This window comes from Mustela lutreola, chromosome 5 (assembly GCF_030435805.1).
Source record: "Mustela lutreola isolate mMusLut2 chromosome 5, mMusLut2.pri, whole genome shotgun sequence".
NCBI classification, from domain to species: domain Eukaryota; kingdom Metazoa; phylum Chordata; class Mammalia; order Carnivora; family Mustelidae; genus Mustela; species Mustela lutreola.
The window spans coordinates 29407013-29431125 of NC_081294.1; the positions used below are offsets into that span (position 1 = coordinate 29407013).

The 24113-nt window shown below is 36.9% G+C and overlaps 1 protein-coding gene across 8 annotated transcripts in view; it reads right to left on the bottom strand.

The window, feature by feature from the left end:
• CPLANE1 (ciliogenesis and planar polarity effector complex subunit 1) overlaps positions 1-24113 on the bottom strand; it is a 141916-nt gene that overhangs the window by 84452 nt on the left and 33351 nt on the right. For all 8 annotated transcript variants that reach the window (XR_009353748.1, XM_059173822.1, XM_059173819.1 and 5 more), the window contains exons 16-25: positions 22164-22337; positions 15837-16065; positions 14462-14601; positions 9783-9997; positions 7932-8096; positions 3731-3869; positions 2939-3048; positions 2625-2783; positions 2398-2506; positions 498-798 (exon numbers count right to left, since the gene is read on the bottom strand). Coding sequence is in view for 7 of the 8 variants with exons in the window: in XM_059173822.1 (XP_059029805.1) it covers positions 498-798; positions 2398-2506; positions 2625-2783; positions 2939-3048; positions 3731-3869; positions 7932-8096; positions 9783-9997; positions 14462-14601; positions 15837-16065; positions 22164-22337 (1741 nt within the window). In the remaining variant the exon portion in view is untranslated. The remainder of the gene's footprint in view (positions 1-497; positions 799-2397; positions 2507-2624; positions 2784-2938; positions 3049-3730; positions 3870-7931; positions 8097-9782; positions 9998-14461; positions 14602-15836; positions 16066-22163; positions 22338-24113) is intronic.

Sequence of the window (24113 nt, forward strand, 5' to 3'; positions counted from 1 at the left end):
AGATTACTAAAAAAACTAAAATGGGGCACCAGATGGCTCAGATGGTTAAACATCTGCCTTCACCTCAAGTCATGGTCCCAGGGTCCTGGGATTGAGCCCCACATGGGTCTCCCTGCTCAGCTGGGAGCCTGCATCTCCCTCTCCCTCTGCCCCTCCCTCCATGCTCATGCTTTCTCTCTCTCTCTCTCAAATAACTAAATAAAATCTTAAAAAAAAAACTAAACTAAAATCTCCCCAATGAACTCTAGAATTTCATCTACTGACCTGATTTTATACTATCAGGTAGCAAAATTATTTCATATCTCAATAATATTTTCAATTGTACATTTTATACTCCTAACATCCTCGTGAGTCAGGGAGGGTAGCATTTATTGTTCATATTGTTAACAGTACAATCAGTAAGAGACAAGAAATCAGCTCCTCTGTCACATGAACATACTGAAAATATTTTTTTCAAAAGAAAGTGAATACTTGCTATTAAGAGATCTCAACAGTACCTTTGGTAGACATGTATCCTATTTTTTTCTTCAACTGACAATGCTTCTGAGAAGGTGTCTGCTGTATCTGCATCACTATGGACTAGAGAATTCCCCAGTTCCGTGAGTGTGCTCCTGCTCAAACTAGTTCCTAAGGAAAACCTATCAAAACCTGGAACCTCAGCTGGTTTTTCTTCTTCAAGTGGTTCCCAGATATTCATCTCAAAAGAGCCTATATTTCTTTGCACACGTTTTAGGGCTTTCACTCTCACTTTATGAATAGAATGCATAATAACAGACATCATTTCCTCAGTTTGGGGACCTATAAAAGAAAAAAAAAGAAGGTCTTAGAGTAAATTAAAATGTTTCCTCTCAAGACAAAGGGGGACCCAATTCCAGTCCCTTGTGGGAACAAGGAATCCAACTGATGACTAAGATTTATTTCCACATTCTTACAGAGCATGCTTTCTTCAATATTTGTTAGAAGGCTATGGTCCACATTTTAAGGCAGAATTGCCAAAGTTAGAGAAGGTCCATTAAAGAACAATAAAAGGGACAGAATCCAGACTCCATAAGAATGTATGCCCTAGAAAACAAAAACTTAAGAAGTAATTTCACTGTTTTGGGGCTCCTGGGTGGCCCAGTTTGTTGAGCTTCCGGCTCACTTCATGATCTTTGGGTCATGGGATGGAGCCCCATGTCAGGGTCCCGTTGGGCATGGAGCCTGCCTGAGAGTCTCTCTTTCCCCCCTCTTCCTCTGCCCCGCTCCCTGCACTCACTCTCCCTCTCTCAAATAAACAAATAAATCTTAAAAAAAAAAAAAAGTAATTTAATTATTTAAAAAATGAGACAGATCATTACAAAAAGAATCGTGACAACTTTTCCATTCCCAAGAGTGGTAAATAAGAGAAAATGAATATAATTTTAGCCAAAGAAACAAAAACACCTTTCTGACTTTAAATAACAGGAAACATTAGAAAGGGAAGTTTTTCAAGGTTGCCTACAAAAAATAATTTAAACATTATTATACATAAACAGGACATTTTAGAGAATGTCAAGAAAGTATTAAGAAAAATATAAACCAGATATATATTAATATAATAATTCATAATCATAAAACATAACTAGACTTATATACTATAGTTATAAAAAAGAGGGTAATTTGAATTTTTAAAAAATTTCCACAATGTGAATGTAGTTAATATCACTGAATTATATACTTAAAAGTGGTAAATGTTATATTATGTATATATTTTAACCACAAGAAAAAAAGTTTCTACAAGGGCATCTTGACTGTAGAGGATAAAATTAGAAATACAAATAACCATAAAGGAAGAGGAAGAACACTAGTTTTCAATAAAATATCAGCATTATGCAAAGCTCCATATGCTCATTTTATATATTTTATCCTCATCTTTTTGTTTTGTTTTGTTTTTTGAGAAAGAGAGCATGTAGAGGGCACTGTAGAGGGAGAAAAAAAGAATCTTAAGTGGGGTCCATCCCCAGCAAGGTGGGGCTCGATTTCATAATCCTAAGATCACAACCTAAAACAAAATCAAGAGTTTGGCGCTTAACTGACTGAGTTACCCAGGCATCCCTTAATCTTTTAATACACATTCGCAAACTAGGTATTAGTATACCCATTTTACAAATAAGGAAATGAGATCCATAGAGACTGAGCAAATTGCCTACAGTCACACAGTTATTAACTGACAGAGCCATGATGTGAAGTCAGCTTTGTCTGTTTCCGAAGCAAAACTGGTGCTTCAGTGATGAAGGAGTGCTTATTTCTGCCTTCTCGTACTATCTTCAAAGAAAGAAGAAATGCATAAAAATATAAGCACTAGAAATCACATGCTTTCAAAAGAAAACAAGAAATCTTCTGTAATTCATCACATACGTAAGAAATGACAAATACTACCTTTTACAACACAGTGTCTGAGTCTCTGCTGAAGAGAGTGATATTTTTCTCTTAAAGGAACCCTTATGTCCTCAGGATTGGGAAATGCTCTCACAAAAATTTCAGCTACCTTCAGAAAAATTCAGAAAATGAGTTTTATGAGCAACATCATTCTTAATTAAAATAAAGCAAAAATCCTTTGAAGTCTCTGATTTTCATTTAGTTTGTTTTCACTACATTCACATTACCTTTCTGATTGGTGGCAATTCTCCAATAAGGCTCAAAATTAGATCCTGAATAAGTTCTTCGATATTAGCAAATCGAGAGAAGGGCAGCATTCTGTATGCCCACTCCACTGCACTGAGACAGTGCTCAACCATGCAGGAATCAAACTCCACTTCGAGGTCCTAAAAGGATATTGAGAAATACATTTCCTTTTCAATTTAGATGGACAGATCAGGAGTCCAAATGAAAGACTTTTATAAGCAGTAAAATCTTCTATCAAGCAATAACTTCTCAAATAATATTTGTTTATTTTCCTTATTCTTATGCAAGTAAATACCTTTTTTCCCTCCACATTTTCTCTTGCTTTCTGATACTGCCTGCAACTATAAGATAACTTATCACGGATATGTAGCATCCAACACAAAGCACAAAGTTCTCTGAAGCAACCTAAATCAGGAATACAAATATGAAAAACTGGATGAGTATGTACATTCATATAATAGCAACTTCACCACTGCTCATTTTCTTTCCAAAATAAATATCTTTATTTTGTTGATTATAAAAGAAACATATGTCCATTGCCAACACCTTATATAAAAGTCATGAGAATCCTTTCAGAACTTTTATGTATATTATTCTAGAATATTTCATGCATGGGCAGTTGCATAAAAATATTGAAAACATTTTTGGAGTAAATAACTTACTCTATTTACTAGTAGTTTACTTGCTTTAAGCTTCATAGCCTATTGTAGATAATGTTCAAAACGAATACACACAGCTCTACTTAATACTGGATAGTTAGTTTATTTGGAATATCCCTTATGATAGGCAACTAAGTTTAAAATTTTTCAATACTAGAAACATACTTTCCACTACTGGACAATTTTTTAACTAAAAGCAATAAAAGTACACAAAGATATAATATAATCATACTATGTATGCTGGGCTGAGATTAGGTCTTCTTTTCACTTAATGTATCCTGGATATCTTTCCTTGGTGGTAACATACACATACTGTCTTTTCATTGCCAATATAGTATTCCGTTGTATAGAAACTTCCTCAAATCAATTGTATATCATTATTAATATTTAGGCCTAATTTCTAAGCAAGCAGTTAATTTTGGACAAACCTATTGCTTTAATGGAAACTTCATCAAGCTTGTGGTCTCCAGCAGCTCCAGGTCGAAAGAATGCTACCCCTCCTTTACAGTAATTAAGTAATGACTGAGGGAAAGGACTCAATGAAGGAAGGGACCCTTTCATTCGAATCTGAAAGAATGACAGAATATGTTAATTATCAGTCATCTGCATCTATTTCTAAGGAAGGTATAATGGAACAAACAGGGCAGGTAAGATAAACCATATAGAATGGAAAACACCCCATGGTTCCTATATTATGTAAGAAAATATCCCTGACATGAGCTGTACTTTCAGAAATTTAGCTCACAAATTTAATTCAAGAAATTCACTAGACTATGGATGCCTGGGAGGCTCAGTTGGTTAAGCATCTGCCTTCAACTCAGGTCATGATCCCGAAGTCCTGGGATTGAGTCCAGCATCAGACTCCTTGCTCAGCAGGTTCTTGCTTCTCCCTCTGAATACCACTCCCCTTGCTTGTGGACTCTCTGATAAATAAATGAATAAATAAAATCTTTAAAAAAAAGAAATTCATGGGATGCCTGGGTGGCTCAGTTGGTTAAGCAGCTGCCTTCGGCTCAGGTCATGATCCCGGCATCCTGGGATGGAGTCCCACATTGGGCTCCTTGCTCAGCAGGGAGCCTGCTTCTCCCTCTGCCTCTGCCTGCCATTCTGTCTGCCTGTGCTCGCTCTCTCTCCTCCCACTCTGATAAATAAATAAAATCTTTAAAAAAAAAAAAAAAAGAAATTCATTAGGCTAGGTCATAAAAGAGAAAAGGTTTCAATCAATTTTTTTCATCACAGTTTTGCCTATATAGAAAGAATGTAATGCTATTTGTCCTGACTTTCCCCAAAAGCATAATAAAGAAAAAAAAGATATTTAAGCATCTCTCCTCCAAAATAAAACTATGTGCAGTATCTAAAAATAAATATGACAAAAGTTACATCTACCTATATAACTTTCAAAAAACTTAAGTGAAAGAATTAAAGTCACCATTTGGCAACTCCTAATAAAGAAATGACTCCAGCAAGGATTATGAGTAAATGTTCAATTAGGTAAAAAGTTGCTGGCCTGATGGAGAATGTGAGTGGGTAAAACACAACCCAAACTCATGAATCCATTTCACCGTCACTAAAAGTGAGATAAAAAGTCCTATGTGTCACATGATATGAAGCAACAGGGAAGTATACCACACCATTTATGAAGGACCCATTTCTAAGAAAATGTGAACCTGATCAAGCCTCTGTACCTCAATGAGTGTAGAGTAATTACTAACAGGGAAATAAAAGGAAAGAGGAATAAGTTAAATGACACCAAAGAGATAAACTATCAAACACATGCACAATACAGTAGACAAATTACCATGTTTCTCTACAAATCAAGAAGAGAAAAGAAATTAAAGGAAATTTCTATAGAATAAAAGAAAAGGAATCTAAGAGACATAAACCTGAAAATGAAAGGATTAGCAGCAGGTTTCTAACCTGCTTTCTCCCTCTTCTATTCACTTCCATAAAGAGAGAATCTCATCAAATCCCCTTGTAATCATGCTAATAACAGACATTTTGTCAAACAAATGCACAGTATTTACTAGATACACAGAGCCTAGCTAGGTTGGTTATTATAAATAAACATAGAAAGCATGGATTTATGGAGTAAATTGTGTGGAAATGTCACACAAGCTCTATAATTAAAGGAGAGGTTTAGTAACTGATACTCTCTTATGTCATGATGTTAAACAGAGGTCAGATCACATTCTCCCACAGCTGTAAAACCTTGGTAGCAACATATGCAATTGCAAGCTTCACCGAAGTCTTTCAGTTATATCCTTGAAATCATTGGTATAAAGTTTGATACTGGTAAGTCTGTTAATTCTTATGAGTCAGACTTTATAATATAGACCTTCCTATAAGCTCATAACCAAACATGGGTGAACTTTGGTTGGACTTTAATTCTAAAAAACCTACTATTAAAAAGACATTTTCAGGGCGCCTGGGTGGCTCAGTGGGTTAAGCCGCTGCCTTCGGCTCAGGTCATGATCTCAGGGTCCTGGGATCGAGTCCCGCATCGGGCTCTCTGCTCGGCAGGGAGCCTGCTTTCCCCCGCCCCCTGTGCCTACCTCTCTGCCTACTTGTGATGTCTCTCTGTCAAATAAATAAAATAAAAAATCTTTTAAAAAAATATTTAAAAAAGACATTTTCAAAATCAGGGAAATTTTATTATGGCCCAGGTATTAGACATTAATAAGTAATTATTGTTAGCTTTGGTGTAATAGTATGGTGGTTTTAAAATATGTCCACAACTTCTTTAAAACTCATCCCTTCAGTGTAGATCATACTAAGTAACTAGTTTCTAATTAGCAGAATACGAAGTGGTTGTACTGATTTCTGGGATTAAATCACAAAGGCATTGTAGCTTCCACCTTGCTGTCTTTTGGATCACTTGCTCAGGAGAAGCCTCCTGCTAACAACCAGCACAAACTTCTTAGCCATGTGCATGAGCTATCTTGTCATCCGATCTCTGCTTCCTGTCAAGCATTCAGATTCCTGCAGCCACCAGTCCCTATTTTGTTATGCAACTTTAAGAGAAATGTGATTTTTTGCTTTCATGAATAAAGACCCTATAATTTTGGTAGCAACAAGCATTCCAACATTCCAACCAATTAGAAAACATCAATTTACTACAACCAAATTTGTAATTAAGTTATACGCCCAATAAAGTCTGAATGAAGGAAGTAGAGAACACAGCGATATAGGGAATCACTTATAAATTGTACAAATTTCTGTAAGAATGGATCTCCACATTTTTGGAACTTCTCCCAACATCAGTAAATTCATGGACTAACAATAAAACTATCAGAAAAATTTGAGGAATAGTGAATTAGAGGGAATTTATGTGTCACTTCTGTATATAGACTAAGGGTTGACAACAGGCCTAAAGATAAGCTGCAAGTCACACACGGCACTGGGCAATCAGAGTAGCAATGACTACACACACAAAGGCTCTAATCTATGGCCTGCTAGTTATAGGAGGCATGTCTTCAACTATGTCTCTAAAGTCTTAACACAGTCTTTACACTAGCTAAATTAGTTAAAGCTAGATTAAGTGAGATTACTGTCAGGATTTGTACATCAGATCAAACTTCTATGTGAATCTAATTTCCAAATTTATTGTAGAAAACTGTTTACTTAAATGACTTTTTAAAAAGATTTTATTAATCTTTTTAATAAGAGAGAGATCACAAGTAGGCAGAGAGGCAGGCAGAGAAGGGGGGGCAGGAAGCAGGCTCCCTGCTTAGAAGAGAGCCCGATGGGGAGCTCGATCCCAGGACCCTGAGATCATGACCTGAGCAGAAGGCAGAGGCTTAACCCACTGAGCCAATAAGGCACCCCTTAAACAATTTTTTAAAAATGAAGTCTTCTATAAAAAACAGACTCAGTAGATCTTGAAACTATTAAAACCAGTCTTTCAATAACACAGGAAAACTCTTTGCCCTACTTAGTAAACACGCTTTGAAAATAACTTTGGGATGACAAGATACAGAAAGGGTACAATTTCATGCTATTATTCTATGATAGCTGTAAGCAAATTTTACAAACCTTTCTTTCTAAAAAAAAAAAATGTCAAATTTTCAATAAGAACTTGGTAACTTCTCAAAGTCTCTCTAAAGGTTCTACTAAGAAAAGTTGTAGATTCTTGTTTTAAATATAATCAAGGATTGGGGCACCTGGGTGGTTCAGTCAGGTCCAACTCTTGATCTCAGCTCATGTCTTGATCTGAGGGTCATGAGTTCAAGCCCCATGTTGGCTCCACATTGGGCATAGAGCCTACTTAAAACCAAAAACATTTAAATATAATCAGGGGCCGAATTAAAGATGTTTGGCACTAATAATATTTATTTCCACATTTCAAAGAGACAGACAACAAGCTTATAAAGGGCTTGCATCTGGATAAGGGACATGTGAGCAGATGTCTAGTCTGGCCGCTTATCAGGTAAAGATGCAGCTATGGCTCAGCGGAAGTCAGCGTAGAATAGGATGACAGCCTTGCTTATTATAAGCAAACCTGAAATCTATGCCTTTATAAGATAGGATTCCTTGGAAAATTGTCATAATTGTAGGTATTTGTAAATATGAATAAATATTAGTAGATTTAAATAGTTTAACAGTACATAAACGACTAAGACGTTTCCAGACCTTCTGCATGACTTTTCTTGCCCATCTCAACTGCAAGATGTACCACTGTGCCACAGGAAAAGAACATCGAGCTGCCCGGAAAAGCAAGAGGACCCGTTGAAGAATTCCAGACACCTTTTGGCGGTTCTCTTTCTCAGCTTTTAAAAGAAGATCATCACCATCTTCCTGAAGAAAATATAACCAATGATTTTAGTAGCTAGTAATATGAAATTTTTAAGGGGTAAAGAGAAAATAAATACAGTGTTTCTCAAACTAAAATGTTCCTGGAGATTTATAAGGGAAATTTTGAGGGATGGCCTCAGATTTCAACTATAGCTATTGCTACTGTCAAGGAAATATTTCTCTCATCTCAAACAATGTAAAGGGCTAAACTGACCTTAAACCCAAGACTTCCCCTACAACAGTTAAAGCCTACCACTCCTGACTCCAATGGTACTAATGGACTGCCAAACAGAACCTTGCATTCTCCCTAGCCAAGAGTGAATCTCTGTACCCTGAGGGAGAGAAATAATGGGGGAGAAATAATTCTATTGTTTTTCTTTCTCCACCTCCCTCTCTCTCTCTGGACATAGACAAGTTATCCTTAAAAGCTGTTGGGAGCCATCCTGCTCCCACAAAGGGAGCCAGACTTAAGCTGAAGCTAACACTTTAGAAAACAAACTAGAGAGGAAGAGCTCAAATCTATGTTAACATAACTGAGTCAGAAGACTACCCTATTACTAGGCTTTTTAATTAGGCCAGCCAATTTGGACCAAGTTTTCTATTATTTCCAACCTAAAGAATTCTAATTGATACAGAGTGATATTTAGGAGAAATCCTACTCCTCAGGATTATTTTATTAAAAAGTAATAAAATGAATCAGTACTAAGGATCATAACCACTTGAACTAGAATCAATGTAGCACATTCCAAAAATACCTTAAATGATATTCTTAATTTCTAAACTTATTGAATTATTTGTACTGAAGACTCAGAATGTGAGATGTGACAAAAAAGATGAATTACTAAGAAATATGATGGAAAATTTACTCCTTCCATGTATAACATATGACATTTGAAATATCAATAAATGAAATATTTTAAACCTATTGAAACATAACTATAGCAAATTAGAACAAAACCTCTTAAAAAAGAAAAAAGCAGATAAGTTGCTCATACTAAAACAGTAAGTAGTGAAGAAACAATACTAGAATCACTTCAAAATATTAATCAGATGTAAAAAATTATTTAAATGTAAATAATTTGCATTAATACTTTAAATCTTAAAACCAGCTAATTCTGATACCATGAGAGCAGAGAAAAAGTTCCTGAGAGGAACACCATATTGCTATTTATGACAGAAGAGTGCAGGAGAAAAAAATGACCTACCAAACAAAAAAACACAGTAAGTCTTTCAAAAGAGGCAAAGACAATGAGGTGAATAAAAGACTGAAACAATGTATGGCTTCTAAATTCTGACATTCGTTATGTATTACCCTAAACAAATGTCTATTTTTTAAAAATCTGGATAAAAAGAACTCTTTCTTGATTTTGTTTTATTATTGCAATAATTTTAACATTTATTGATTGCTTACTACGTGTCCTAGGCCCTAAGGTAAAAGCTTTTACAGGATATCTCATTTAATCCTCATAATAATGCTATTACAGTTCCTATAAACATCAGCATTTTACAGATAAGGAAACTTAAACAGCTTAGTATATTGCTTAAGATTATACAATTAATAAACAGCAAAGCTGGGATTTGAAAATTTGTCTTCAGAGCTTGCATTCTTATCTTGATAATTATTATGAAGTTGATTATTTTAAAATTTAGACAAAATCAATTTTAAATTAATTAAAAGATTAAGCTTACTTCACTAAGAACAGCTGGCTGAGGACAATACAATGGAGGAGCTGGAAGATACAGGCCAACTGGCACTAAGCCCCACAGTCTCCTACTGAAGTCTTTGGCAGAGTTTACCAGAAGCTGAAATGTCTCAGATAAAACATCTGCATCAGCCATAACTGCTGCTTTCAGTACTTCCTGCACTGAACCAAATAGCAGATTTACATCTTCTTCAATGGGATCTGCCAAATACAAAATTAGTAAGAAAGTTAAGATTTATACTATGCTGATCCTATTTTGTAGTGTAAAATTTCCTATTTGAAAAAGCAGATCATCAAAAGTGAACATACTGGTTGACATGCAAAATAAGCCAACTTCTAGCCAGAAATTTAGTAACTATTCTGCTACTTTATTCATTCATTCATTCATTCATTTATGGAGAGACAGATTGAGCATGGGTCAAGGACAGGAGGAAGAAAGAGAAAGGATATCTTCTTTTTTTTTAAGATTTTATTTATTTGACAGAGATCACAAGTAGGCAGAGAGAGAGGAAGAAGCAGGCTCCCTGCCAAGCAGAGAGCCTGATGTGGGGCTTGATCCCAGGACCCTGGGATCATGACCGGAGCCGAAGGCAGAGGCTTCAACCCACTGAGCCACCCAGGTGCCCAAGAGAGAGAATATCTTAAGCAGGCTCCATACCCAGAGCAGAGCCCAATACAGGGCTTGATCTAATGATCCTGAGATCGTGACCTGAGCTGACAGACTGAGCTTAACCAAGTGAGCCACCCAGATATACCTACCACAGTATATTTTAAATAAAAGTTAGTAAAAATGATTTATGTCATGCAGCTAAAAAATAAAATAAAATAAAATAAGAAAAGCAAAAAGATAGAAAACATTCCCACCAACAGTGTAAGAGAGTTTCCCTTTCTCCACATCCTCACCAACGTTTGTTGTTTCCTGTCTTGTTAATTTTAGTCAATCCAACTGATGTGAGGTGGCATCTCTTGTGATTTTGATTTGTATTTCTGTGGCAAGTGATGTGGAGTATTTTTTCATGTGTCTGTTGGCCATTTGTATGTCTTCTTTGGAGAAGTGTCTGTTCATGCCTTCTGTTCATTTCTTGACTGGTTTGTTTTTTGGATGTTGAGGTTCAAACAGACTGAGGGTGGCAGGAGGGGAGGTGGGAGCGGATGGGCTAACAGGGTGACGGGAATTAAGGAGGGCATGTGAAATGAAGAGCACTGGGTGTTATATGCAACTAATGAATCACTGAACATTACATGAAAAACTAATGATGCGGGGCGCCTGGGGGGCTCAGCGGGTTAAAGCCTCTGCCTTCAGCTCAGGTCATGATCCCAGGGTCCTGGGATCAAGCTCAGCATCAGGCTCTCTGCTCAGCAGGGAACCTGCTTCCCCGCCATCCCCCACCCCTTCTCTGCCAGCCTCTCTGCCTACTTGTGATCTCTCTCTCTGTCAAATAAATAAATAAAATCTTAAAAAAAAAAAAAAAAACTAATGATGTGTTATATGTTGGCGAATCGAATTTATTTATTTATTTATTTATTTATTTATTATAAAGATTTTATTTATTTATTTGACAGAGACACAGCAAGAGAGGAAACACAAGCAGGAGGAATGAGAGAGGGAGAAGCAGGCTTCCCTCAGAGCAGGGATCCTGACGCGGGGCTCGATCCCTCTGAGCCGAAGGCAGACACTTAATAACTGAGCCACCCAGGCACCCCAGCTAATTGCATTTAAATAAAAATTTTTTAAAAAGACAAAAAAAGTCTTACATTTAGCTTCAACTATATAAATACGTATATAAATGTGGATATGTCCCAAAAGGTAAAGTGCACGAAGATGTAAATGATAGAAATAGAGATTTAGGGACTTTTATATTATGAAATATTTAAAGCATGCTTTAAGATACAGAATATAATATGAAAGCACTCATGTATTGACTTTTCATTCTTGTCTGATATTAGCATTGTTGATATATTTAATATTTTTTAAAAATAAAATGTTTCAGGGGCACCTGGGTGGCTCAGTGGGTTAAGCTGCTGCCTTCGGCTCAGGTCATGATCTCAGGGTCCTGGGATCGAGCCCCGCATCGGGCTCTCTGCTCAGCAGGGAGCCTGCTTCCCCTCTCTCTCTCTGTCTGCCTCTCCATCTACTTGTGATTTCTCTCTATCAAATAAAATAAATAAAATCTTAAAAAAAAATAAAATAAAAAAAATAAAATGTTTCAGATATAGCTGAAATTTCTGTACCAATCATATTCCATTCACTCTCTCCAGAAATAGCTACTATCCACAATTTGGTATGGGTATAAAGGAACTCTTTTTATACATAAGCTGTGTCCTACACACCTAGAGAGTTCAAATTCACCTTACACTTCACTAACCATCTGCTGAGTTTGCTCTTAAATCAGTTTAAAAGGTATAATTTACATATGCTAAAATTCATCCTTTTTAAGTATATAGCTCAATGAGCTGTGACAAATTTATTCAGCCTTGTAAGAATAATGCCATCACCCCCAAAAAGTTCTTCTGATGGCAACCACTGATCTGTTTCTTGTCCTTACACTGTTTGTTTTTAAGATTTATTTATTTGAGAGGGAGACTGAGGATGAGGGGAGAGGCAGAGGGAGAGAATTCTTCAAGCAACTCCACGCTGAGCCCTATACTCGATATGGGGCTCAATCCCACAAACCATGGGATCATGACCTGAGCAGAGACCAAGAGTTAAGACACTCAACTAACTGAGCCACCATGGTGCCCCTTATAGTGTTACTTTTAATAAAATATCACATAAATGGAATCAAACAATATGTAATCTTTGTTTCTGACTTCTTTCATTCCCTACAATGGTTCTGCAATTCATCCACATTGTTGCATGTTATCAGTAGTTTACCCCTCTTCATTCCTGATTATTCTATTGTACAGATACAATGAAATTTGTTTATTCATTCACAAGTTGACAGGCACTGGAGTTGTTTCAAGTTTTTGACAATTATGAAAAAGCTGCTATGAACATTTGTGTACAGGTCTTTTTGTGGTTCTATGTTTTTATTATGCTTAAATATCTAGGGGTAGCATCCACTGAGTTTCTATTTCTTCTGTCTTTCTGACTCCTGGAAATTTCCCCCACTTTCTCTATATATTAGCCTTAAAACACCTATTTTTATGTTTTATCTAGAAACACATTTTATCTATCTATTTATTGTGGGAAAGTTTTGCAGATGATTTAAAACAACATAATGCCAGAACTATAAGTTCAGACTAAGACTTTTTTAGTCCTCTTTTTTCAAAACCAACTTTCATGAGGTTACATTATCTTTTTATTTATTTAAAAAAATACTGACAGAGGTGCCAGAGTGGCTCAGTCAGTTGAGGTTCTGTCTGCCTCCAGCTTGGGTCATGTCCCAGGGTCCTGAGATCAAGCCCTGAGTTGGGCTCCCTGCTCAGGGGGGAGCCTGCTTCCTCTCTCTGCCTCTGCTGCTCTCTTGATCTCTCTCTCTCAAATAAATAAATAAAATCTTTAAAAATAAATGAATATTTAAAAATAAATTTAAAAATATTGACGGGACGCCTGGGTGGCTCAGTTGGTTGGACGACTGCCTTCGGCTCAGGTCATAATCCCGGGCATCAGGCTCCCAGCTCCATGGGGAGTCTGCTTCTCTCTCTGACCTTCTCCTCGTTAATGCTCTCTCTCACTGTCTCTCTCTCAAGTAAATAAATAAAATCTTTAAAAAAAATAAATAGGGAGGCCTGGGTGGCTCAGTTGGTTAAGCAGCTGCCTTCGGCTCAGGTCATGATCCCAGCGTCCTGGGATCGAGTCCCACATCGGGCTCCTTGCTCAGCAGGGAGCCTGCTTCTCCCTCTGCCTCTGCCTGCCGTTCTGTCTGCCTATGCTCGCTCTCTCCCTCTCTCTCTCTGATAAATAAATAAAATCTTTAAAAATAAATAAATAAATAACTAAAATAAATAAATAAATAAAATAAAAATAAATAAAAATAAAAATATTGACAAAAAACTAGCAAAGAAGTTTTTAGTCAGATTTCCAAGTATTATGAGTTCTTTCTGAAAAGAGGAGTCATAATTAGTAAGATCTAAGAATCTAGAGTTAGAAATCTCACCGCTTAATAGAGACATGCACTAACAAAATCCAAGGGTCCTACAGTAGTCATTAAACATATATCTTTAAATACCTGACTTCATTACTTTTCATCTAAATTTCTCCATTTATAAAACAGACAAATTTTATAAGGCTTCTGGACAAATCTATGAAATATATGTGATATTACATTTTTTTAAATTTTGTCATGCCACTCTGAACTTTTCAAACAAAAAACAAAACCAACCCTGTGATTTATGCACTCAGCAAGACTTGAACTAAATACTCTCTTGTGTGCGAAATTCTACAGCTATGACTACAGGAGAAAATAATCCAAATGGAGCAAAATATAACTGGTAAAAAGATATGTACAGAAAATCAGAGTCTCATTCAGTTACTAACCATCATTTTTTGAGCTGGCTTAAGTTCTGAATGCACCCATGATTAGGAATAAATAGCAAACTTTTATCTTTGATAAGCTTGCTGCAAAGTTTAATATATTTGTGGATATTAACAAGCTTTTTAAAATATCATAAGGTTTATATTAATTAAGCTGATACACTCTCGAACAGAAGTAGGTAACATACCTGTAAACTGTTTGTGTCTTGAGCCCATTTCATTTTTTGCTTCAGAAGAGGCTGGCCGACCTAAAAAACACTGCAGTTTTTCCTGGAAAATCTGTGCTGGAGTCAAATTTATAGGTAAATTCAGACCCTTTTTGTTGGACCTGAAATCACATCAAGTTAAGAGAAATGAATCCAAACTTTAAAAAAAAGAAATATTAACACACTAAGAACTAAACATGAAATTTTAAGGAACAGTGAAATTCATTTTCTTTATTCATCTTCTATTTTAAAAAGAAATAATTAGAGGGAAATAAATAATTGAGGAAATATCACACTAAGAAAATTTTTAAGGCTCTTCATGATTATGATACTAATACATCATCCCATCATTATTTCTCATTGCTACCCTACAGTCTACTCTATCCAAACTGTACCAAACTCATCTTTGGAATGCTCATGTTTGGAATGTTCTCCCTCCCTACAGCTACTCCATTTGTCAAGATCCTGCCTTCCCTTTAATGCCTATCTCAAATGATATCTCCTACATAAAATATTTCCTGTCCTATGCCCATTTCATAATATTGCTCTCTCCACTGCATCACTGGCACTTCTTTTATCACACTACCTAAATTATAATAATGTTTTGTCCTAATGTCACTATTAAACTATGAATGTTTTAAGCATGAAGACTATGTGGCATCTATGTTTATGTCTACTAAAATATCTGGCAGAGAGCTTGGTATAGAAAGGTCACGTATAAATAAATATATGTTGAATTACTGAACTGAAAAATATCAAAGATACAGAAATACCATAATGTTCAAAAAAGTTAAAATACATATATTAGATTGATTAGCTTAAAATTTAAATCCTACTTTAGACAAACTCTCCCACTGACTAAGACTTTTGAGGGAATTACTAACAAATGTGCTAAATAAAAGTGTTTTTTTTTTTTAAGTTTTTTTTTTTAAGATTTTTTTAAAATTTTTTTATTTGACAGACAGAGATTACAAGTAGGCAGAGAGGCAGGCAGAGAGAGAGAGGACGACGCAGGCTCCTCGTTTTTTTTAAGTTTTAATACAAGAAAGCTGTGAAGCTGTCCAACTTGGTAGCCACTAGCTGCATATTTACTATTTAAATTTAAATTAGACTGAAAACTCAGTTCCTTGGTCTTACTAGCCACATTTCAAGTGCTCAATAGCTACATATGACTAATAGCTATCATACTGGACTGCACACATAGAACATTTCCAGCACTGAAAACAATTTTATTGGACACCTCTGGACCAAGGATTCCACAAAATGTGCAAATGTCAGCAATGAGAGAAATAAAAAGTTAGATGTCACTATGATACTATTTCTTAACCTAAGTTTGCCTACCTAAGTTTGTACATACCTTATGAAATTGCTATCATGTTTACAGAACAGTTGGAAGGCCACACCAACGGAAACAGATGTCTTCCAGTCTCCAAGTTTATGTGCCAGCCACACAGCCTCTGGAACTAGGCCACCAATAAGTAATAATTCAAAGGCATATTCAACTGTCCACACATCAGAAAGATTCTGATCTCTTACAACACTAGCCACCTTAGAGTGTTGTAAAGGAATAAGTCGAAGGGAGTATTCTATGAGTAAATAAAAGAAAATAGATATTACAATTAATTTATCAGAACTCACTTCTCCTCATGTAGTTACTTCTCTCTCTCTTTTTTTAAGATTTTATTTTTAAGTAACCTCTACACTGAATGTGGGGCTGAAAACTTATAAACCCAAGATCAAGAGTCACATGCTTCACTGACTGAGCCAGCCAGGAGTCCCTATCTGTTTAATTAGCATTTTTTACACAGAATCACAAAAAGATGGCTTAAGATAGGGTTGCCTCAGTGCCTCAGTCAGTTAAACATCTAACTGTGGCTCAGGTCACAATTTCACCGTCCTGGGATCGAGCCCCAAGTAGAGGCTTCAGCCTCCCTCTCCCCTTGCCTCTCTCCCTGTTCATGCTTTCTCTCTCTCAAATAAATAGAGTCTTTTCTTTGTCTTTTTTTTTTTAAAGATTTTATTTATTTATTTGATAGAGAGAGAGTGAGAGAGAACAGGCAGTGGGAGGAGCAGAGGGAGAGAGAAAGGCAGGCTCCCCGCTCGAGCAGGAAGCCCGAAACAGGGGCCCGATCCCAGGACTCCCAGATTATGATCTGAGTGGAAGGCAGATGCTTAACTGACTGAGCCAGCCAGGTGCCCCTAAATAAAATCTTTTAAAAAATGGTTTAAAATGGGGGCACCTGACTGGTGCCATCGGCTGAGTGTCCAACTCTTGGTTTCAGCTCAGGTCATGATCTCAGCCAGGTGCCCCTAAATAAAATCTTTTAAAAAATGGTTTAAAGGGGCGCCTGGGTGGCTCAGTGGGTTAAGCCGCTGCCTTCGGCTCAGGTCATGATCTCAGGGTCCTGGGATCGAGTCCCGCATCGGGCTCTCTGCTTGGCGGGGAGCCTGCTTCCTCCTCTCTCTCTCTGCCTGCCTCTATGCCTCTATGCCTACTTGTGATCTCTGTCAAATAAATAAATAAAATCTTAAAAAAAAAATGGTTTAAAATGGGGGCACCTTGGGGCACCTGGGTGGTTCAGTGGGTTAAGGCCTCTGCTTTCGGCTCAGGTCATGATCCCAGGGTCCTGGGATCAAGCCCCACATCGGGCTCTCTGCTCAGCAGGGAGCCTGCTTCCCCCTCTCTCTCTGCCTGCCTCTCTGCCTACTTGTGATCTCTCTCTGTCAAAAAAATAAATAAAATCTTTAAAAAAATAAAATAAAATGGGGGCACCTGACTGGTGCCATCGGCTGAGTGTCCAACTCTTGGTTTCAGCTCAGGTCATGATCTCAGGTTCATGAGATCCAGCCCCACCTTGGGTTCTGCACTTAGTGCAGAGTCAGCTTCTCTGTCTTCTTCTCCCTCTGTCTTCTTCTCCCTCTGCCCTTCCCCCGGCTCATACTCTCTCCCTCTCTCTAAATAAATAAATAAATAAAATATTTTTTAAAACATGGTTTAAATAATACTTAACATACTCTAGGTTTTGTTTTTAACACTGAAGAAAATGCCTCATTAGTGGATCATGAAGTAAATGCCATCATTCTTAAAAAATGAAACAGAACTGAGTAGATACAGAAAGAGACAGCATTGAGTACATTACATAAAACAAATATAAATACAGTTTAATGAAAACTTTGTCAGATAATAAAAACATACTTATACACACTAAAGTATACTGGGCCACAGTGTATAATTTATTACTGTGGGCTAACTGAAATACATCTCTATTTCTCCTATTAGAAATTTGGAGACCAGAGATGCATTTTATATGAATCTGTATTTCACATAGCATCATGCAATAAATAACTAATTTGAAGTAAAACTCAAGCATTAAGTGTTCAATATATTAGTGTTTATAAAAAAGTAGAAAAGAATAATTTTCAATAATCCTGACTAAATGGACAAGATTTCAGTCTGGCCTGGGATTAAATACAAAGGGTGTTATCCTTCTCCCTGGCCTTTCATACCTTTCCCTAATTAAAGTAACATGAGTAAGCAACTTGGAAATATGATGACTAAACTGTTATTTTATACACTATGGAGTACTATGCCTCCATCAGAAAGGATGAATACCCAACTTTTGTAGCAACATGGACAGGACTGGAAGAGATTATGCTGAGTGAAATAAGTCAAGCAGAATCAATTATCATATGGTTTCACTTATTTGTGGAGCATAACAAATAGCATGGAGGACAAAGGGAGATGGAGAGGAGAAGGGAGTTGAGGGAAATTGGAAGAGGAGGTGAACCATGAGGGACGATGGACTCTGAAAAACAATCTGAGGGTTTTGAAGGTGGGGGGGGGGGAGGTTGGGGAAATCAGGTGGTGGGTATTAGGAAGGGCACAGATTGCATGGAGCACTGGGTGTGGTGCAAAAACAATGAATACTGTTATGCTGAAAAGAATTAAAAATTAAAAAAAAAAAAAAGGAAAGTAAGTATGCATTGGCACCAGCTCAGATTGTCACTTCTAAACTTTTGTGACGTAAATAGGTAAAATGTATGAATTTATGAAGAATTAATGAATTTTATAATTAGAGCAATCAATTGTATAAAATTTCATAACAATATGAATTATAATTTAAGAAATTAGAAATAAAATTCAAGTCCCCTTTATTAAAAAAAGATTCTCAAGAATTCTTAATGAAAAAAAAATACATATTGCTAACATTCCCAATCACTTCCTCAAAATAAAACTGGCAAATGATATACATGGGTTTCTGCTCCTTGAAATGATCAGTTTCTCATGTGACCTAGTCTCTGCCCATACCACACACTAACACTTAACTTTCTGACAAACACGTTTGGATAGAAACGCAAAAATTTGCCATTTACTTGAATGTTTGATTCTGCACAGGCAAAGAGCCCAGAGACTGATGAAATTTTTCCTACTTTTTTATTTACTATGAGCAAAGTACCATAATACTAAAAGAATTTGAATGATTTAATTTTCTAAAAATTTTATTGCTTTCATACAGCAAACATCATGCCAAATAAGCAACTCAAATCCTCAACACATTCTGCCATTAGTTCTGATTAAAATGACTAACATAAAAACTATTCTAAGTCAAGCCTGCAGATAACCTTTTTCAAGATACTAGGAATTAAATCCTATATATATCATGTTCAGGTATTTAACTTTTCAATAATCACAGTCTCAGGCTTAGGAAGAGATCATAAAACTTTCTTTCCTAGACTCTCCTCTCTCTGGGAAGATATGTACACAAGAAATACACATGTGTGTCTTTGAGCTTTTATGAATGGTTATGAATATGCCCCAAAACAATTCAATAATTCTATCACCTTTCTTCCTACAATGTGATAAAGATCAATCTTATTGGGGCACCAGGGTGGCTCAGTGGGTTAAAGCCGCTGCCTTCGGCTCAGGTCATGATCTCAGGGTCCTGGGATCAAGCCCTGCATCAGGCTCTCTGCTTCTCAAGGAGTCTGCTTCCTCCTCTCTCTCTGCCTGTTTCTCTGCCTACTTGTGACCTCTGTCTGTCAAATGAATAAATAAAATCTTTAGAAAAAAAAAAAAAAAGATCAATCTTGTCTAGGGATGCAAAGTGATCTGAAAAGACAAAGATGATGGCAAACAACTAAAGTCCTATAAATAATGTAGGCTAGGAAAGATAAGAAATCAAGACAAACTTTCTAACTCAGGATTTGATCTTTTTTTTTCTTAAAGGTTTTTCAAAAAAACAGAGAGAGAGTGCTACCTTTTCTCTTCAGTAAAATAATGTGGATTAAGGACATTTGTTGTCAGAAACATTACTACCAAAAACAGAAAACACAGGTGATAAATACCTAGGGATGTAACAAAAGAGAGCTTAAATATAAAACCACTGCAATGATAAGAAATGCAGTTGACCCTTGAACAACATGGGTTTGAACTATGCAGGTCTACTCATACAAAATTTCTCTGGATAAATACAGTACAGTAATATAAATGTATTTTCTCTTGGGATTTTATTTTTTAAGATTTTATTTATTTATTTGACAAACAGAGATCACAAGTAGGCAGGAGCAGGAGAAAGCAGGATCCCTGCTGAGCAGAGAGCCCAATATAGGGCTCCATCCCAGGAACCTGAGATTATGACCTGAGACCAAGGCAGAGGCTTAACTCACTGAATTGCCCCTCTCTTACGATTTTCTTAACTTTTTCTTTTTCTAGCTTACTTTATTGTAAGAATACAAAAAATAATACATGTACAAAATACAAATGAACTCTATCCTATGGGTAAGACTTGTGGTCAATAATAGGTTATCGACAGTTTACTTCTGGGGGAGTCAAAAGTTATATGTGAATTTTTGACTGTGCATCGTGCTGGCATGCCTAACTGCTGTATTGTTCACGGGTCAACTGTATTATCAAATGTACAAGGAAATAAGTCACACGTACCTGAGTAATATATATTCTAGGGGAAGGCATAAAGTGAAAGGAGTGCATGCTGTTAGAAAGAAAAGGCAGGGAGCACCAGCTGAATCTGAATTAGGACATGGTCGAAAAGGACTATGGTGGACAGAGACAGGAAAGCAGACAGAGCCTGGTGGAAGCTGAGTACATGTTCCTATTAGTACCGCTCCCTAAAATAAGCCATAATCAGGTTAGGAAAAACTCTTCTTCCCAGAGAAGCAGGGATCTACTAGAAAAGAAACCATGAAACAAGTTCTTCTGATCCTACCTCACAAACATGACTGTCTTGGGAGCAGAACCTCCTGAAGAACCCCAGGTGAGAAGAGAGACTAGCACTACTGCTAAAGTGTTGTTCAAGTGGGCATAGGCAGTCCTCTGCTCATTTTTCTCTTAATATTTATTTATTTGAGAGAAAGAGAGAGCACAACGGGGAGAGGAAGGGGGAGAGGGAGAAGCAGACTCTCTGCTGAGCAGGGAGCAAGATGCAGGACTCCAGCTCAGGACCCCTCAATTATGACCTGAGCTGAAGGCAGATGCTTAATGGAAACAGCCACCCAGACACCCCCCCCCTATTAAACTTCTAATTACCTTATATCTTGTACTATTCTAATATATGTGTATCAGTTCATGCTACTTCCTGATGAAATCCCACTGTACTTAAACGGCAGGTTCCTTCCCCTGGCTCACAACAACTGGCTCCTGTCTCTGCCTTCATGTCTTATCAGTCTCCACCTCATCCTCTACGCTCCAGTCACACCAGCCTTTCAGTTTCTCAAAGGCATCAAGTTTATTCTTGTTCTGGAGCTTTTCCACAAGCTCAGGTTAGAATGCTTTAAGTACTGATATGTCCATGCTGTTCCTCCTTGTCATTAAGAGTTCATCTTAAATGTCCCCTCCCCTCAAGAGAGCATTTTCCCAAATTCACCATCTGAAATAGCCACTCAGTCATCACGCATTACTCTACTTCAGTTCTCTGCATGCCAATTATCACACTTGATATATCTTGTTTATGTATTCATTTATTTAACTTTCTGTTTCAAACTACTAGATGTTATATTTAAATTCCATAAAAGAACAGGCATTTTAACTGTTTTGTTCATGGCAGTCAGAATAAGTCTATTTCAAACATCAAAATAAAAGAACTACAAATATCTTCATATTGTTAATCTTATGTGGTGTATGTTAATATATTTCTAGCACCTATAACACTGCTTGTTACACAGCAGACACTTAACAAAATTAGTGGAATAAAATGAACATCATAGAAATCTGTGTACATGTTTCTCTCCATGAGGGCAGAGCAGTTCTCTACGCACTGATCTGTGGTACATATTGACATTAATAAAATGATTAAGTAGAACAAAGTAAATGACCTAAAGGAAATTATAAAAGTAAATCACTTAAATAAAATTAAATTCTAAATTAACATACTCAAATTTTTTTAATTTTTCACATTTTTATGTAAATGACAGTCCTTTTACTTTAAAAATGGAAACTTTATAAAAACACCAATTTGTCTAAAATTTATAATTAAAAATCCATATTCAATAAAAACAAACCTAAGTAATATCTTTCTCAGATTTTATTCATTTATAGACACTGAGAATCTATATGTCACACACTAAGCTAGAACAGTATTATTTCCATAGAATAATGATCACTATATAAGTTGATTCTAAATACTATGTGAAAAAACAAAGTGAGATTATTATTTGTTTACTGTATTACCTGTTTTAACATGAAGGGGAGGAAGATCATTCACATTGTGAGGTGGCAAAATGTAAAGCAGCTGATTGGCGAAATAGGCGGCCATGAAACGAGCCATGGACTGGATAACCCTCACCGCCACGTCAGGACGAACATTTCTCGTTATTCCAAACTCACAGTGAGACTTCTCGGGAACTAAGGAATACAGCAAATGACCAAAGGAGATTCTGATCAAACTATCAAAAAGTAATAATATTTAAGTTCCCAACACTATACAAGAAGAAAATTACAATTAAAAATTGTTTGTGAGATGTGCACCCATGACCTGTATGAGCTAATTTATAATGGTATCTATACTTCTTGAGGACAACTGAACAAAAATAATTAACTCACAATTATGAGCATATGTACTTCAGAACTACTGATGACTTCAAGTTACCAGTTTTACTTTATTTTTTTTTTTAAAGATTTTATTTATTTATTTGACAGACAGAGATCACAAGTAGGTAGAGAGGCAGGCAGAGAGAGAGGAGGAAGCAGGCTTTCTGTGGAGCAGAAAGCCCGATGTGGGGCTCGATCCCAGGACACTGGGATCCTGACCTGAGCCGAAGGCAGAGGCTTCAACCCACTGAGCTACCCAGGCGCCCCACCAGTTTTACTCTAAAACATGGAAGGAGAAATACAAAACAATCCAGTCATGATGGACTTGCAAGCTTAGATTCATTCTTTTCCCTTTTCTTCCTTTTTCTAAGGCTTTTTCTTTGATGAAAGGAGACAGAGCTTACTACAAAAATAATCTGTAAAGCACTAGAACAGTGATTCTTTTTTTTTTTTTAAGATGTTATTTGAGAAAGAGTGAGTGAGAAAGAGAGCACAAGTGCAGAGAGGGGCAGAGGGAGAGGGAGAAGCAGACTCCCCTACTGAGTAGGAAGCTGATGCTCTATGCTCTATCCCATGATGCTGGGATCATAACCTGAACCAAACCAGCCGCTTAACCAACTGAGCCACACAGGGGCCTCTCAAATAGTGATTCTTTTTTTTTTTTTTTTTTAATATTTTATTTATTTATTTGTAAGAGACAGAGGGAGAGAGAGCAAGCGAGCACAGGCAGACAAAGAGGCAGGCAGAGGCAGAGGGAGAAGCAGGCTCCCTGCCGAGCAAGGAGCCCGATGTGGGACTCAATCCCAGGACCCTGGGATCATGACCTGAGCCGAAGGCAGCTGCTTAACCAACTGAGCCACCCAGGCGTCCCTCAAATAGTGATTCTTAATGCTATTTTCTGTACCGTTAGATCTGGGGATTAGGATACAGTCCCTATTTGAGAATCAAAACTTTGTATTATAAACTGGCATTCAGAAATCTGAAAATAGTTAAGCTAGTAAATACAGAAAAATACTAAGTTAACATTAATTTTTATGAAATTCATGGTCCCGGGGCACCTGTTTGGCTCAGTTGATTAAGTATCCAGTTCTTGATTTAGGTGCAGGTTACCATCTTAGGGCTATGAGATCAAGCCCCAGGTGGGCTTGTGCTACGTGTGGAGCCTGCTTGGGATTCCTTCTCTCCCTCTCCTCCCCCCTCTCTCTCCCTCTCCAATTAGTAAATTAATTAAAAAATAAAATTGGGGCACCTGGGTGGCTCACTGGGTTAAAGCCTCTGCCTTTGGCTCAGGTCATGATCCCAGGATCCTGGGATCGAGCCCCGCATCAGGCTCTCTGCTCAGCGGGGAGCCTGCTTCCTCCTCTCTCTCTGCCTGCCTCTCTGCCTGTCAAATAAATAAATAAAATCTTTAAAAAATAAATAAATAAAATAAAATAAAATAAAATTTATGGCCCCAACAATAGCAAAATACTTCTCTTTCCCAAAAGTCACTTAATAATATTCACAAGAATATTAAGCTCTATATGCATATGAACCATTTCTATCTTGTCATGGTACACCTCAGCAGGTAACATTCTTCTTCTCACAGAG